At 39.8% G+C, this 16,829-nt stretch overlaps 1 protein-coding gene across 1 annotated transcript in view; it reads left to right on the plus strand.

The window, feature by feature from the left end:
- The window catches only part of alg13 (ALG13 UDP-N-acetylglucosaminyltransferase subunit), a 110,511-nt gene that overhangs the window by 71,842 nt on the left and 21,840 nt on the right, over positions 1-16,829 (plus strand). The window contains exons 12-19 of the mRNA XM_078212075.1: positions 1,688-1,766; positions 6,171-6,279; positions 7,104-7,168; positions 8,152-8,252; positions 11,399-11,526; positions 12,989-13,226; positions 13,703-13,822; positions 15,767-15,920. Coding sequence (XP_078068201.1) covers positions 1,688-1,766; positions 6,171-6,279; positions 7,104-7,168; positions 8,152-8,252; positions 11,399-11,526; positions 12,989-13,226; positions 13,703-13,822; positions 15,767-15,920 — 994 coding nt within the window. The remainder of the gene's footprint in view (positions 1-1,687; positions 1,767-6,170; positions 6,280-7,103; positions 7,169-8,151; positions 8,253-11,398; positions 11,527-12,988; positions 13,227-13,702; positions 13,823-15,766; positions 15,921-16,829) is intronic.

Below are 16,829 nucleotides of genomic sequence, written 5' to 3' on the forward strand. Positions count from 1 at the left end.
TCTCCAGGGGAGACAGTGGGACATAATGAGAGATGAGAACCATCACTTGGAGAGAGCTTGTGCAGAATGTCCAGATGGATTCGTGGTAATGCTGTCCCTGGGGTGGGCATGTGCGTATGTGTACCACTGCAATAAGCTTTTCCAGGTATACCTCTCCTAATAGCCAAGTCAGCAAAGACCACAGCTGAAATGGAAACCAGGAAGCTTCCATGCAGAATTGCAGAACGCTGGAACCTCGACCAACTATTGGCCTGCTGAAGTCAGCACGCCTGGAATCTCTAATTGCCACAGTTGCAATGCTCCGTCATCTACTCAACCACAAACTGTTTCATATGCATTTTTTTCCTTGAACTCTATTCGCACTGTACAATCTGTATAGTTTTATCATTTTCTTGTCTTTTATAATTAATAAATTCAATCTATAACTTGTGAAAGCTTGGTTAAATTGTTCCTTTTAAAACAAAAAATATTGGAACTAGGGAAAGGTACCATGAAGGGGGTGGGGATAAACAAAGGGAGCCAGTTCATTCTTCCTCACCTGAGGCATTGAAGAGATCACATTTTGAATACTGTGTGCAGTTTTGGCCTCCTTAATTAAGGAAGGATGTAAATATGTTGGGAAGTGGTTCGGAGGAGTAGTCTGGAGGGACCAGATTTCGCATGTTTGTATTACAATTGAACAGTGGGGTGGGGTTAATATCCCAACCCAGTGAAAACAAATTGAGAGATCTTGCCTGGGTTAACAAATTTGGGAAATCTCACCTGAGGACCGATCGTACCAAGACTTTTAGGATTTTTAAAAGATAGTTACAGAATTTCTCCATGGGTGTGCAGATCTATGAGGCCATAATCAAACAGGCCATGATGATAAATGTCGGACTTTCTATGAAAATCTAGATGCTAGCTCAACTGATTAATTTAAACTCTTGGATCGGTTTTTGCCAGCTAAGAGGAGTTGAATGCCCCACTTCTACGTTACTACAAGGGATCTGAGATGCTGGGTAATTAACATGCTAACTTGGCTTGTCTCCATAATGAGTAAGCATTTTTCACTTTATGTTGGAAGATTTTTATCTTTTTGTTGAAAAACAAGGACAGCTTAATTTACTGATAGCAGAAGCTGCACCCCCCCAAGTGGCGGTTATAAAGGCAGAATCCAGAGAAGTTGGTCTACATCCAGCAAGGTTATCAATTAAATTGGGGTAGTGTAGCTGGCAATATATTCATCGTTATTACAGAATGTTAAGTTGTATTGATTGAATTAAGTGAATCTGACTGCTGTTGCTCTGTAAATTGTAATTTTCATCAAATGGATTCGCACAAGGTGCTACTAGTCAACCTACAGTCCAAACATGCACAGGTTTGGTGGATTGGCCAGGCTAAATTGTCCCTTGCTGTCCCAAGATATGTAGATTGGGGGATTAGTGGGGCAAATACATGGGGCTATGGGTATGGGCCTGGGGTGGGATGATCTGTTGGCAAGTCGGTGCAGACTCAGTGGGCCAAATGGCTGCTTTCTGCAGTGTGCTGATTCTATGATGCACAGCTGTATTTCCACAAATTTGAGCAAATACTGTAGGTTGTGGGACTCATTCTTGAAACAAGCAGTGCATCTTTGGTCTTCATGTTAAAGTTTTGAGGCTTTTTTCTTAAATTAAAGAAATAGTCTTATTTGCATCTACTTTAGAAAGAACGACACAGAAAACAGTGATCAGGAGAGCTCACCGGAGGAGAAGACAGCAAAACCTGGAGCAGAGGAAATGAAGGTATCAAGTTTCATAACTTGGCCACAAAAGGAGTTTTGGGAAAGTTGTCAAAAAACAAATGTTAATTTCAGTACTACATTTTTTCTCAGCAGAGCAATCCACTTCCACTGGCACATATTTAGCAGGCAGTTATAGATTTAAAAAAAGCATAATGCTTTCACATCAGGATGTAGCAAAGTGCTTCACAGTCCGTACTCTGAGTGAGGCCAATGAAGCAGGTCACATGCAAGGAGCAAGATTACACAAACGAGTTGGAAAATATCTCCGGTTTTGGTGGTTATTGTGGGGGTCAAGATTGGCTTGGAAACCAGGAGTGCTCCTTTGTTCCTCAAATAATGTAATGGAATCTCTTGCTCCCAACTAAAGGGCAGAGGATGTATCTGTATAATGGCTGAAGTGGGTGCACGAGCAGTGCGGGAGACATCAGCTGAGTGAAATACAGTTTGAAAAGTGGTCTTGCTTTGCTGCAGGAGTAGAAGAATATTTTTTGGTGAGTGCTTCCGCTGCTGAGAGGTGGCAGTGGGGGAATAAAAAGACAACTGTGAGGTAACAAGAAACTGTGATTGGCAAGTAAGGGGCAGTGTGTGGAAAAACTTGCATCTGGAAAAAGGGTAAGCCAGTAAGGTAATATAAATATTCCAAAATAGAAGGAAGTAAATGGAGTGCACACTAGCGTATAAAACCTTGCACTGGTTGGTAGCTATTAAAATAAAAAGCACCGTAAGTAAACTTAATTAAACAATTATTTAAAACACAATGGTGACAGGACAGGTGTGGGAGCTCCTGAATAGCATTGTGATCCTGGGCAAACACGCCTGCAGTAAGTGTTGGCGGCCTGAAGAGCTCAAAGTCATTGAGCTGGAGAAGCTGAGCTGCAGACACTGCAACTCATTAGGGAGGGAGTTACTAGGATGCTTTGTACATCCTAGTAGGCAGTCACATCACTTGGAATATGGTTTTCTGATTTGGTCAGTGATCAGGGACAGCAGAGAGAGTGTGATTCAAGTAAGGGGTCCGAGAGGGCAGGAGTGCAGCACTGTCAGCCTCTGCATTTGTCCAAAAGATTTGAAGTTTTCTCAGCTTGTTTGTATGAGTGCGTGGCTGCAGGGTGGATGAGCAAACTGATCATGGTACAGGAAGCTATTCAAGTGTGGGGACAAAAAGGAATGTGATGGTATTGTGAGAGGGCATTGACGCTGTTCTCTGCAATAAAGAGCCAAATGGCTGTGTTGCCTGCCTGGTGCCAGTGTTTGGGCATCTGCTCCGGGCTGGACAGGAACTTGCAGTGGGAGGGGGTGGATTCAGTGGTAATGGTCCATGTAGGAAGTGAGAACAGGTGGAACTAGGAGGGTTCTGCATAGTGAGGAGCTAGGCACTGTTATGGTTCAGGTTAGAAACTCCAGAGTGTTTTATGAAGTCTGCCTGAATCATAAGTTTTTTTTTGCATTTTGAATCTGGCTAGGATAAGCATGTGATGTTTCACTTCAGGTATGATTCAAGTGACCCACGAGGGAGATTTTAATCAAGCAAAGTTGATTTATGAATATAATTAACATGTATAGTAAGAAAATTAGTAAGAAACAAACTTGTGTATAAGCCTTAATGAATATATATAAGCTGTCCCAATCAAAACCAAAACCTCCCAGAAATAAAAGAACATTTTCACAGGTTTAACATTGACTAATGCTCATGTTCACGTGATACTGGGATCGAGGTCGCCAGTTGAATTTTGCAGATAAATGCTCTTGATTCAGAACAGTTTGAAGACAAGACAGCTTCTCAAAATACCAGAGAGACTCTGCTCCAACCCCCAACAACAGGTTTTCACCCTTCAGAAAAACAAGTTCTTGTTCTCAGCTAACCAATAGAATTTTCAAAACAGCAGGGAGAGAGGGAAAACACTTCTTTTTAGCTTGCTGGTCCTTCTAAAACTAAAAACTCCAAACTGAAGATGAAATCCCTGTCACCTGAGCTGCCCACAGATTTTTCTCCTCCCAACAATGACATAACTTAAGTGAGCATGAATTTTTTAAAAAACTGTTAAAGGTACACTAACATCACAGCACTGAATTTAAAAAAACAGAACCTCAAAGGTTCTAATCTTCATTGTTGCACACAAAATTAGAGAGGTGAACCTGTTGCAGAAAACAGGAAATTAAGGGTTAGTTAGCTTGATATTTCTCATGATGAATGTGCTAGAATCGAGCATTAAACAAGTTATAGCTGGACACATAGACAAGCTCAAGGTAATTGGGAAGAGGCAGCATGGTTTCATGGAAGAAAAATCATGTTTAACCCATTTACTGGAGTTCTTTGAGGGAGTAGTGTGTGCTATGGATATAGGGGAGCCTGTAGACGTACCATACTAGGATATCCAGAAAACATTTGATAAGGCTGAGCTATGAGCACTATAACACATCAGGAAGGGAGAGAGTTACCTGGATGTTTTGTTTCAGAAGGTGGTCACACCTCTTAGGATAGGGTCTTTTGGTTTGGAAAGTTGTCAGGAATGGTGGGGCTGACTGCAGCTGAGTGGTAAGGGGTTCTATAGGGCAGGAATGTCGGCCTCTACAATTGTTCAACAGGTTTGAGGTTCTTTCAGCCTGTTTGAATGAGAGTAGGGGTTGCATGGAGGATGAACTGACAGGCCATGGCACAGGAAGTTATTCAAGTGGAGGGAGCACATAGTAAGGTAGTGGTAGCAGGGGACAATACAGTAAGGAGGAGTGATACTATTCCCTGCAGCAGAGCCAGAGTCCAGATGGCTTTGTTGTCTGCCTGGTGCCAGGGTTCAGGACATCTGTTCCAAACTTGCAGTGGGTGGGGGAGAATCCCACTGTCATGGCCCAATGTAGGTACAAATGACAGAACAAGGAAAGAGGTTCTGCATTGAGAGTTTGAGATACTCACTAAATTAAACAGAACCCTCCAAGATTACCTGAGCAATGTGCAAATTGGCAAAGGGTACTTAAAATTAGATGAATATGTGGCTCAGCGCCATATATGTGGAGAAGTAATTAAAGTTTATAGAAACAAATAATGATGGGAACACTTTCACCACAAAGCACTGGTTCAAAGTTATGTTTTGCTTGAGTGAAGGATTACTTTTTGGGGATTTAAAACGTTATTAAAAGTACCAAGCTGAGGATGGAGTGAAATGTTTTGGCTTGGAATAGACCAAAATTGTATTTTGTTTGGAAAATGTAAAATAGAAACAGTTATATGAATATTTTGGTAACTTTTCTCCTTTGACTTTGGCTTCAGTCCCATTTTCTAGATTAATTTCCCTTGATAATTCTTTTGACTTCTGTTCTCAGTCATCTTGAAGTGATCTTTGTTACAGTTTTAAAAAAAAACAACCTTTCAGTCCTTCACTAAACCAGATGAGTTGTGTTATATGGCCACAACTACTGTAGAGGAAATGATCCAATTTCACTTTCAAACTCTGAATTAGTATTATTTGTTTAAATTCTGCTCACTCAAAATGCAGAACTGTCCAGTAAAATTCTGTGCTGCTTTTGGTAGGAATCGCAGTTGTGATTGTGCATTAACTGGATAGAATATAGCACATAGAATGTAAGATCAGAGGGGTAATGCTGGAGTAATGTAAAATACTAGTTGGACCACAACTTGAATCTGCTTGCAGTTCTGGTTACCTCATTTATAGAAAGGATATAATTGCACTAGAGAGGATGCAGAGGAGACTTATGAGGATGTTGCCAGGACTGGAAGACCACCGCTGTGAGGAAAGATTAAATAAGCTGGGGTTGCTTTCCTTGGACCAGAAGAGGCTGAGCAGAGATTTGATTGAGGTGTACCAGGTTGCAAGGGGCTTGGATGGAGTGGATGGAAAGGATCTAATTTCCTTAGCATAGAGGTCAGTGGCTAGGGGGATGTAGATTTAGTGATTTAGTTGAAGGATTGAAGGGGAGATGAAGAAAAATACTTTGACTCCGAGGCAGCACCTGGAAGGATCGTGGAGGCAGAAATCCTCAGCTCATTTAGATGGTGTCTGGGGTGTGCATCTGAAGGCTTGTAACCTCCAGGGCTATAGACCAAGTACTGGAAGATGGGATTAAGCTGGTTAGCTCGTTTGTTGGCAGACATGGATATGATGGGGCTCCTTCTGTACTGTAAATCTTTCTGCTTTTCTAAATATCTGAAAAGAAGGAATATACAAGCTTGTATGGAGAGGGGGGGGGGGGGAGTGGCAGTATGCAGATTGCTTCTTGGGAGAGCTGGCACAGACACGATGAGCTGAAAGGCCATCTCTTGTGCTGAAACAATTCTATGATTCTATTCTCTAAGATTTTTATTCTGGTATTTTACACTTCACATTTACAATTCGCGTGTTATCAACTATTGAAAGGTTTGGTTCCAGCATTCAACTGATTTATGTTTCAGGCTGCTGATGGGCCATCAAAGATGCCATTTCCTTTTAAGGTGTTGAAGGCATTGGATTCAGAAATTTACCGCAATGTGGAGTTTGATGTCTGGCTTGATAGCAGGAAAGGTATAAGCTACATTTCTTGGTTTTTGGGTGGATAGAGGCAACGCATGTAAATTTAGCCAAAGGACTGAAGGTATTTAACTACTTGAGCACAGCATCATGAAAGAGCAATTTTGGCAAGAACCTGAATCACTAACAATGGTTTTAAAATGCCAATGGGAAGTTACAGTCAACCTCGTCTGACTTCCAGTGACCATACTGGAATCCACAAAACATAGTAATGCTGGGTGGGATTACTATGTTTTGTGGATTTCAGTCCCCCCCGCAGTGTGTTCTGTGGTGGAGGTGGCCCACCGTTGGCCGGCGGCAGGATCTTCTGATCCTGCCATGGTCAACAAAGTTTCCCGTTGTTCACACCCTCTGCCCACTGGGAAACTTGCAGCGGGCACTTGCCATTGTTGGGACCGGGCGATCCTGCCAAAGAGAATGGCCAGAAAATCCCACCCTCTGTAATCTGACCAGAAATCCACTGCTGCTGGTTAGCTAACATTTTGTTTGATATTTGTGGGAGGAAATTACATTGTGGGTGCGATCTTGCCAATTGTTCACACTAGGCTCCTGCTGCAGTAAGGATGAAGAATTTGGCACCCAGCCAAATCCCCATTCACTGCAATGAGCCTGTGTATTTTAATAACTTTGTTCTTCTCAAATCCTATTTGTGGTTAGAAACTGCATCACCTTTAATTGGTTTTCTTTTGTTAATAAATTGAACTCTTAAGTACACAACTAGGTTAATTTGTGTGTTTATTTTCTATTGAAAGATTAAGGGAAACCTCTTCTGTTTTGTTACATTTTTACAAGGCATCCATGTTTTATTCTTCTTGCAGAGCAGCAGAAGGTGGACTATATGGTGGTTTCTGGAAGACAATATTGTTTGGGGGACAAATGCCAGGTGAGTTACCAATTATTAAGTTTTAAAAGTTTTAATTAAATGAAGATGTTAGTTTTAACATTGCTAGAAATTCCAAAGACTTCATTCTTGACTATCAGATTTAAACTGTTGGTGGTTGTGGCTGTCCAGAACTTGCATGTCCCCTGTTTTTTTTTCTGGCAGGAATCCTGCTGCAGTGAATGGAGGTTTTGGCTGGGCACCAAATTCTCTAACCTCGCTGCAGCGGGAGCATGGCGTGAATGGCCGGTAAAATCGCACCCTCGGTATTAGCAGTGACTGTCACAATTATATCTGACATTGAATGTTACTTTTTGTAAAAAGAACTTGCACTTCTATTACTCCTTCATGTTGTTGTGGCATTGCTGATGGGCAGCTTTTTAAACTGTTTTTCAGACACAGTATGCAATATGGTCACAACAAGAACAATTGAGAGTAATGACCAGCTAATCATAGTGAATGGAAGTGGTAGGAATAGTTTAAAAATAGTAGACGAACCACTAACTAAATGTTGAATTTTTTTTTAGAAATGCACAAGTTTGAAGCCATTTTATGGCAAGTCCACCAGACCCCATGCCTTTTATAGTACTATATTAGGGTGCATAGCGCCCCAGTCATTTTTTCCATAGAGTAATATAGGATGCTCTCTGGAACCGAGTACAAACACACATGCACATTTTATCACCACCTTCAAAATGTTAAGGATGATTTTAAAATGAGGTTGGGATGATGGAGAGTGAATGCAAGTGGGAAACCATGTCATAATTGGCTTCAAAAGTTAAAGTTTTAAGAACCATTATAATGTCCATGTTCTGCATCATACAGTTCCAGTTCTATATTTAGCAATCTTTGTTTATTCTGCTCTGCATGCATGTTAAAAGCTGGTTAAGAAACTGATTAAGCATCATGTAGCAATAGATGTTTCCAAGCATTCTTATATCTTCTAGTCACATTTGTCGTTTAACACATCAAGTATCTCTCTACAGGTGAAACTTGAGCAAGGAGAAAAATACTACAACGCTCACATTCAAGAAGCAGGACAAGATGGCAACTCGGTGACTGTCTTCATTGAAGAACTAGCCGAAAAGTTAGCTTTCATTCACTACAACTGCCGCAATGTTTTACTGGTTCAACATCTGCAATTAACAGAAACATTTTTGTAATATCACCTAGTTATGTAACTGTGGCGAGAGTAGAAGAAACTGGCCACACCTTGGCATTTTTGTGTTTACCTCCACGAGTAGGAGATTCGATTGTTTAAATTCAGCACCATCCTTTCCTTCTGGGGCTGGGAAATATAATTGGAGTTGTACCAAATTGTAAATTTCACTTCATACAAGTGAAACTGTTATATCACTGTTGCCAAAGCAACTGAGCCCCAAATCTACATTATTTATTGGTTATTTTGGAAAATTTAGTTAATGGGGATATTAATATGGTAAGACAAGGCGTGAAATTAAAGTGAAAGATATTGAACCAGGTGCAATTGTTTTAACAAAACTGTTTGCCTCAGGTAAGATTTTGAAGCAATGGATGGGATTTTCTGTGCAACCCGCCACATGTTTTGTCATGGCGGAGGCTGCCTGCCATTGGCCAGTGGTGGGATCTTCTGGTCCCTTTGTCATTGTCAATGGAATTTCTCGATGATGCACTCCTTGCCACCCACCTGTGGTGGGTGTGAACCATCTGCGGAACTGGAAGATCCCACTGGCGTGAACGGTTGGAAAATTCCAGCCAATATCTTTTTCTCAAATGTTTTATTTTAAAACAAAAACATCCCAACTTGAAACGGTTTCTAAACGCTGCGTTCAGTCTTTAACTTAAAGCTTCAATCTACAGCACTTGGCAGATTATTAACATTCTCAATAATGGGGGGCGGAGGGGGAGGGCGGGGGGAGTTGTTTATGATCGAAATAGAAACAAAAAATGCTGAAATTAGCAGCTCAAGCAGCGTCTGCAGAGAAAGAAACGGTTAATCTTTCAGATTGGTGAACTTTTTCATGATTTTTTAACTCTCCTTCAAGTGCAGCTGGAGCTGCTGAGTATTTTCAGCAGCTACTCTTTAAATTTCAGTATTCCAGCATTCACAGTAGTTTACTTTTGTATTGGCCGCAATAGAACTAGCTTGTTTACATTCTTGTGTCCCTGCTTCAATTTTTCCGCACCCCACTCTACATGGAGCAAATAAAAACTCTCCCTGTTTTAAGCAGGCAAACCATTTTACTAAATGCTTGCCAGTGACTTCCAAACATGTTGCTCACTACTCTTGTGCACCACCTAGTGCAAATCACTGAAATGTTGTCTGCCGTTGCACAACCTTTGCATTGTCTTTTCATTGACAGTCGATTTATTTGTTGCCGCAGTTTTTTTGACTACCTCTCCACAAGAGGACTGTAGTTTAGTATTGAAATGTCACTAGTTGTGTAATCCTTTGCTTCTTGAACCCTATACCAAAGCAATCATTTGGGCTAGGTAATCTATTGCTCTTAGTAGTGCTGTTAACTAGTAGTTATACAGCGTTTTGAAGTTTGCTGACTTTGAGATGTAGCAATGTAGAAGAAATTAGAGCAAGTTTCAGTCTAGACAGGACTGTTAAAATAGAACTTACCAAACCTCAAAGGCTGTTAAGATTTGATGTTTGAACCCTTTCAATAAAGAGGAACAAAATTGAATAAACCTCATGGGTCAATCAATAAACTCTAAAGAGGAAATATTATCCTTTTGATAAAAATGACTACTGAAAGATAACATGGATTGAAAAGGAGCAAGGCCAAATCTGTTTGTCATAGGTTATGATTACTACAGCATTTAGTAAGCCTTGATTTGAAATATTTTAGATTCCCAAAATCAGCCTAGGCTTCTGAACTTTGGGGAGACCAGTAGGAGATCACAGCAGTGACGATGGATTTGGTGCCTTGGGTTGTACTTGATAGATGGAAGACTAGAGCAGGGGATGTGATCCAAGATTATTAAAGGCATAGATAATGCAAAGACAGCGTGTTTCAGATGATGGGTTGTGTGGAATACATGGTAACACATCCAAATGGCGCAAACCGAGAATGAGAAGCCTCAAAAGTTTTATTGTCCCTGAAGGGTGAGCAAACTGAAACAGGACTCCAGAAAAGATACCGGTTGTAACAGTTGATTTTTTGCAGTCCTTCAAGATGAGAGTTTTCTGCAAAACTCAAGTGATCACAGCATGAGAAAATTATTTGAGCAGAACGTTTAGTGGATTTGGATCATGTCTACATAAGAGGTTGGAGAATAATTCTTAACAGTGAGCTGCTCCCAAAACAGTTTTTGGGAGTTTGGTGATTTATTGAACAGAAATACAATTAACATGAAGACTGACTGGCCTATTTTCATTCTGGATATATAGACATGTGCACATAAACCAAAGATTTTGTATGTAACAGATTTACACTTTGTTGAGTAATTTGAGCTTTATTTAACCAATTGACATCCTCTCTGAGTTTTCTCTTTATTTTAATTTCAGTTCTATTTAACAGCATGTTTCTTTTTAAGTTATACCCAAATACTTGTCTTTGCTGATAAGTGCTGTGGACTTGCTGTGTATTTTCAGTGTCATATAGAAATAAAACTTGGCATTCCTCAAGTTTATTCAGTGAACAATTAAACCACATGGAACAAGAGGATTCCAAGCCTATCTTGGATCTGTATTGAGTTAATTACACTCGGCAATGGTATACGTGTACATTTTCATTGGAATGCCATCCTGTTTCTCCTGATGGAAGTGTGTGTGTATATTTATTGATGAGAACAACTCAAACTCATCTGTAATGCCCCGTTGTCAAGACTTGTGCATATAGGTACTTGAGCAAGGTAATGGAAGACTGCTTGTAGGGATAAAATGAAGATAATGTGCAATTCTAGAGAAAAAAACTAGTATTGCATTGTCTCCTCATTCCTTTTCCTTGTACCTCTCGAAAGGATGACAGGATTGTGTCCAGCTTGTGTGAAGTGGCACTGCGCACGATTTTCTAGATTTTTTTTGTTTGATTTTAAAAACAAATATATGTGTAAGAAAAGAAAGCATCTAAACTTTTTCCTCGAGGAAAAGATAATTGTATTGTCAAGTGAAATAAATGAAGTGTTACAAGATGCATAATTCAGAAATGGCATAGCATGTGGTTCAAATAAAAAGTTTGTTAGAATAATCACATTGAGGTTTATCTTGAAGCTTTTGTGAAAAAGAATTTTAATTACTCCCAGGCACACTGTTCCTTTGTCAAACCTGAAGCCTGTGACTCAAGTAACACCGGTTCCTGCCTGGAATATTGTTTCAAACAGAAAAGGTGGAAGCTACCAGAAGATACCTAGTGGATATGTTTCGGAGTTAGGTTAGTAATGAGGAGAATGCAATCATAATAGATTAAATCTTGAAACTGGACATTACAATTTACTAATTATCTGCAGGAGCTTTCCAGTTTAAATCATACTGAGCACCCAATTGGAGTATTTCCTTGGGCCTTGAACAAATTATCACTGTAGATGTGTTACTACTAAGTTCTTCAGAGTTTGAAAATCACATGATACTTGGGAAAGAGGAAACGGATCGCATTTCTCCCATTACTCTTGTTATTGCAAATCTAGGCCAATTCGTGTTAGCCTGCCAAATTTTATTGCTAAATTTACGGACCACTCAAAAAAAAATAGGAAAGTAGGTTGTGAAGTGGACGTACAGAGGCTACAAAATTACATAGTTTTAAGTGAGTGGGCAAAGATTTCGCAAATGGCATTTAATGTGGAAAAATGTGAAAATTGTCCATTTTGGCAGGAACAATTTTTTAAAAAAAAATAGCTCGTCTAAATCATGCAAGACTGCAGAGCTCCAGGATTTGGAGGGGTCCAAGTGGCCTTGTGCTTGAATCGCAAAAGGCTAGTTTGCATGTACTGCAAGTAATTAGGAAAGCTGAAAGAATGCTATCATTTACTGTGAGGGGAATTGATTACAAAAGTCGAGAGATTATGCTTTAGTTATACAGGGCACCAGATAAAACTGGTGAGACCACACCTGGAGTACTGTTCAGTATTAATCTCCTTTATTTAAGGAAAGATGTAAATGTATTAGGAGTTCAGAGAAAGTTACTACATTAATACCAGGAACGGGCGGGTTGTCTTATGAGGAAAGATTGCAGAGGTTACGTTTGTATCCACTAGAGTTTAAAATAAAAGGTGACTTAAGATCCTGAGGGATCTTGTCAGGGTGGATGTGGAGGGGATGTTTCTTTTTGTAGGAGAATCTAGAACCAGGTGTCATGGTTTAAAAATAAGGGGTCACTCAAGACCAAAATGAGGAGACTTTTTTCTGAGGGTCGCGAGTCTTGAACTCTCTTCCTCAAAAGGCAGTGGAAGAGCCTTTGAATATTTTTAAGGCAGAGCTAGATAGATTCTTGATTTAACAAGATGGTGAAAGCTTATCAGGAATAAGCAGGAATGTGGGCTTGAAACACATTCAAATCAACCATGATCTTACTGAATGGTGGAGCAGGCTTGAAGGGCTGAATGGCCTACTCCTCATTCATATGTTTGTATGACTCTGCTCTCTTAGCTCCCTAGTCATTAGCTTCTGGCCTGATCATTGTTTTCCATTCCATGATCTAATTAATCGGACATTGGTTTTCTTGAATTTGGAACACCATACTCTGTTATTGTTCACTGCTGCCCCAGAGTGAAAGCAGCTTACGGTCCAGTATAATGAACTCCCTTAAATTGCTGGCCAACTTTTAAGGGAATTAATACTAGAAGTGTTTATGTTTAGTCAATCCTGTACTTGACTCGCTAATACTTCTTTCATTACAGACCTTGATCCAAAGTCTCGCAGGCGGTTTATAAAGAAGATTCGTGGGAAACAGGTTTTTATGGCATTTGCTTATGGCAGAGGTCAGTCTGTACTTCCTCCACGCTTGCAACATAATCTTCCTGCGGGAAGATCCTCTTCCCTCCCTCCACCTCAAAGTGGCAACTTTGCTCATTACGATCAGTACAGGGTCCCTCCACCGCCTCAGAGAGCTGGAAGAAACAACTATTCTCCATCCAGGTTTGCAAATAACAAGCAATTAAGATTGCAAGTTTTGAGATTTAGACCTTGTGCGGTGGGGGAGCTATGTCCGTTGAAACTGTCAAAAATAAAACTGGCCATGTTGCATGGCATTACAATTTGCATATTGGAGTTCCATTTATGCTTGCAGGTCTTTGGGCATTTTAGTTTTAACAAACTCCAGTGAAGCACAATAACGTGTGGGTAATAGATGCAAGTAGCTCCGGGCCAATGGAAAAACTTGTTTTCTCTCACCTGTAAAAAGAACTCCAGTGTATATCACAAAATAAATATATTTGCATGTTATTATTTGTCCAGCTATGGGGGAAGGGTATTGTAGGGGGAATGAGCGGGACACAATCACGTGTAGGAGGAATGACTAGCTTGTGTTATTTGTCGTAAACCAAGTACTCTCCAAAGTAAATAATCCCATGTCTTGGGAATGATTTAAGAAAACAGTTTCTGATCTTTTCCAGGAATCAGGCCACTCGATTTGTGAGTCAACACGGCTTTGTTGATCCTGACTACATCTACGGCTTTTCTGGCTCGGGGAAGAGATGTTATCAACAATATGACAATTTCACCTATAGATCTCGGTAATATATTTCGTGCTTTTATTTCGAAATAACTTGTTCAGATTACATGTCCATAAAGTTGGGATGCTAGCCAGCTGTGTTTTTTAAATAGGCCCATTATTTTTAAAACATTCTGCTATTGGTGAGATGAGTTCTTGAAGCTGCTTTCATGACATTGGAGTCCTCTGCAGATGGAGAAATGTAGAGGCAAAAAGGGAAAAAAACAATTCTGAGAATGCATGGCATATAGATCAGTATTCAGCAGAGAAAAGCTGGTTTATGTAGATTGTTTGAAATCTAAACAAACTCAATTCTTTCAGATACTGCCCTGTATGTTGTGTTTCTGGAATTATCTGTTTATACTTGGAAGTATTGTAGCCCATCCTTTTTGGCGCATGCCATTGTTAGTAAGGAAGACATAATTTCATGGTTCCAAGGTCCTGGAGCTGCACTCATCCAGGCCCCATGAGCATTCCATTGCACTTCTGATTTGTATTTTTTTTTGAGGAGACAGGAGGTGAGATGCTTGCTGTATAATTCTCAGGTTTTGATTTTTCTTTTGTCGTTACAGCATTTATGTGACTGGTCCAGTTATTGTTCTGGTCAATGGTAAGCTCCAGGATGATGATGCTGGAATAATTATCAGGGTGGATGATTCTCTCCAATTGGAGATGGTTAACGCTTGTTTGGCATGATACTTGTTCCAGCTGAATATTGTCCAGGTTTTGCTGCATGTAGGCACGGGCAACTTCATTATCTGAGAAGTTGAGAATAGCACTGAACAACAGTGACCAACCCCAATTCTTGCTTTATTTTTGGAGGAGCATTCATTGAAGCAGCTGAAAATGGTTGGGTCTAGGAATCTGCCCTGAGGAACTCCTGGAGTTGAGACAGCTGGTCTTGGGCAACAACAACAATCTTCCTTTGTTGCTAGGCATGAAACATTGGAGGAGCTTTCCCTGATTCCCATTGACTTCAATTTTGCTAGAGTTCCTTAATGCCACACACTTGACATCTAGGGCAGTTGTTCTCGTCTCACTTCTGGAATTGAGTTCTTTGTCCATGTTTGGATGAAGACTAATGAGGCTTGGAGCAGAACGATCTTGGGAGAACTTAGCCTGAACATTGAGTTAGTAACATTTGATAGTGCTTTTGAAGACACCTTCTATACATTTGCTGATTGAGACTAGATTGGGCAATAAGTAGCCAGATCAGATTTGTCTTGTATTTTGTGGACAGTTGATACCCGGATAATTTACAAATTCCTGTAGTATAGCTATATTGGAGCAGCTTAGCTAGAGGTGTAGCTAGTTCTTAAACACAAGTTTTTTGCCCTTTAGGAGGTATGCTGTTGGCCATTCATAGGCTTTATATTATTTAGTGTGTAATTTAGAAAAATGGTCTACCGGCTTCATTGAATCAAAGTTAATGCCTTATTAGGGAAGATTTCAGGAGTAGTTTTTGATTAGGTCTTTGAAGTACTAACCAGTGGAATAGTTTAAGGGGGTGCATTGCAAATGCGAGCATCCAAGAACAGAAGTTAATTTGTGTAACTTTCATGATTTTCCTAATATTTATTGACTTTATCTTCAGAATATGTTGTTCTTCTTTCCCAGTTCTTCCAGCTAGGTAAAATTTTGCAACTTACCACAGTAGAGTATCTTGGCAACTTCAAGGGAAGCAGATGAATTTTCTGGCATTAGGACATAAAAAAAAAGAAACTGATTTCGGAATGCATCTTGTATTTGTAGCAAAATAGGGGCTAAAATAAGCATGGACAACCAAAGGATAGTGCATTTTGATTCATTATGGATAAAGTACAAAATGTCATCCTTTCCAATAGATTTCAGTTCAGAGAAAGGGTTACTTTTACTGGTAAGGCTTAAATATTCAAAATTTGTTTGCTATATTCTCATAGCATAGCATTAATTGTGGGTTTGTGAACTTTTTCCTACTTTCCATTAGCTGTTACAGCAGAAGTCGCAAACCCATTCAATATGTTAAGGATTGCCAGTTTGGCTATATACCAGAGAATGAGGAGGAACCAAGAACAGCTGAAGAAACTGTAGCTTTCTACGAAATTGAAGAAGGAAATGAGCCAAATTTTCCTGTTGTACACGTGAGTGAACAGCTGCAGCATAACTCCTTATATTTGACAACATAAAATGTTAAGAGTTACAAACCGAAATGCTCAGCACAGCAGGCACCATCAATCTCCCATTCTCATTTTTGCACAGTTACAACTTGGCCAACTTGCCATCATTTCTCCATCCATATCTTCTCTTCCCTCATTAATTAAATCCTCATAATTGTATCTTAACATGATTTCCCTCAACACACTCTTTCCTCCCACCCTGTGTATCAGGACATTTCCCCTGACCCAGGAATACTTAATGTGGTTGTTGCTAACCTTGCATCGGTATTGTCCGTTGTATCTCGATGCTTTTACATGCCTTGGTTCCTTCTCTGGTAGACATCTACAATCTGTTCTCACCTATAAGCAGTTTTTCTACAACCTTCAAGGCTTTGTCCATTTTTGCTGTGAGCAAGCTCTTAATTGCTTGACATAAATTTCCAGAACCCTCTGCCTTGACAAGTTTTTTTTTATACTGCACCCCTACTTCTAAGTTTTCTCACTGAACTGTCTTACAATGACAGTAACTATATAAAGTCAAATGTTCATGAACTACAAGATTGATGGTTTCAGAAAATAATTTGGATTTTAACAATTGGTATTATTGTTGGTTACTTAATAATCTTGAGTTGAGATGCAGAGATAAGAAATGGGCATAACTGATTATTGAGCAGCCAAAGTAGGTGCAAAATTGATTAGCGAAAAAGCAACTGGACAGAAATGAAACTACTTATCAGATATTTAAGAAGCAACTCGTACTCGACCATTCTAATGTGAAATATATATAAAAGTGAGCAAAAACGTAGGCTGACTACTATAGTATTGTAAGAAGTCTCACAACACCAGGTTAAAGTCCAACAGGTTTATTTGGTAGCAAATACCATAAGCTTTCGG

Source organism: Mustelus asterias, chromosome 4 (assembly GCF_964213995.1).
Source record: "Mustelus asterias chromosome 4, sMusAst1.hap1.1, whole genome shotgun sequence".
NCBI lineage: Eukaryota > Metazoa > Chordata > Chondrichthyes > Carcharhiniformes > Triakidae > Mustelus > Mustelus asterias.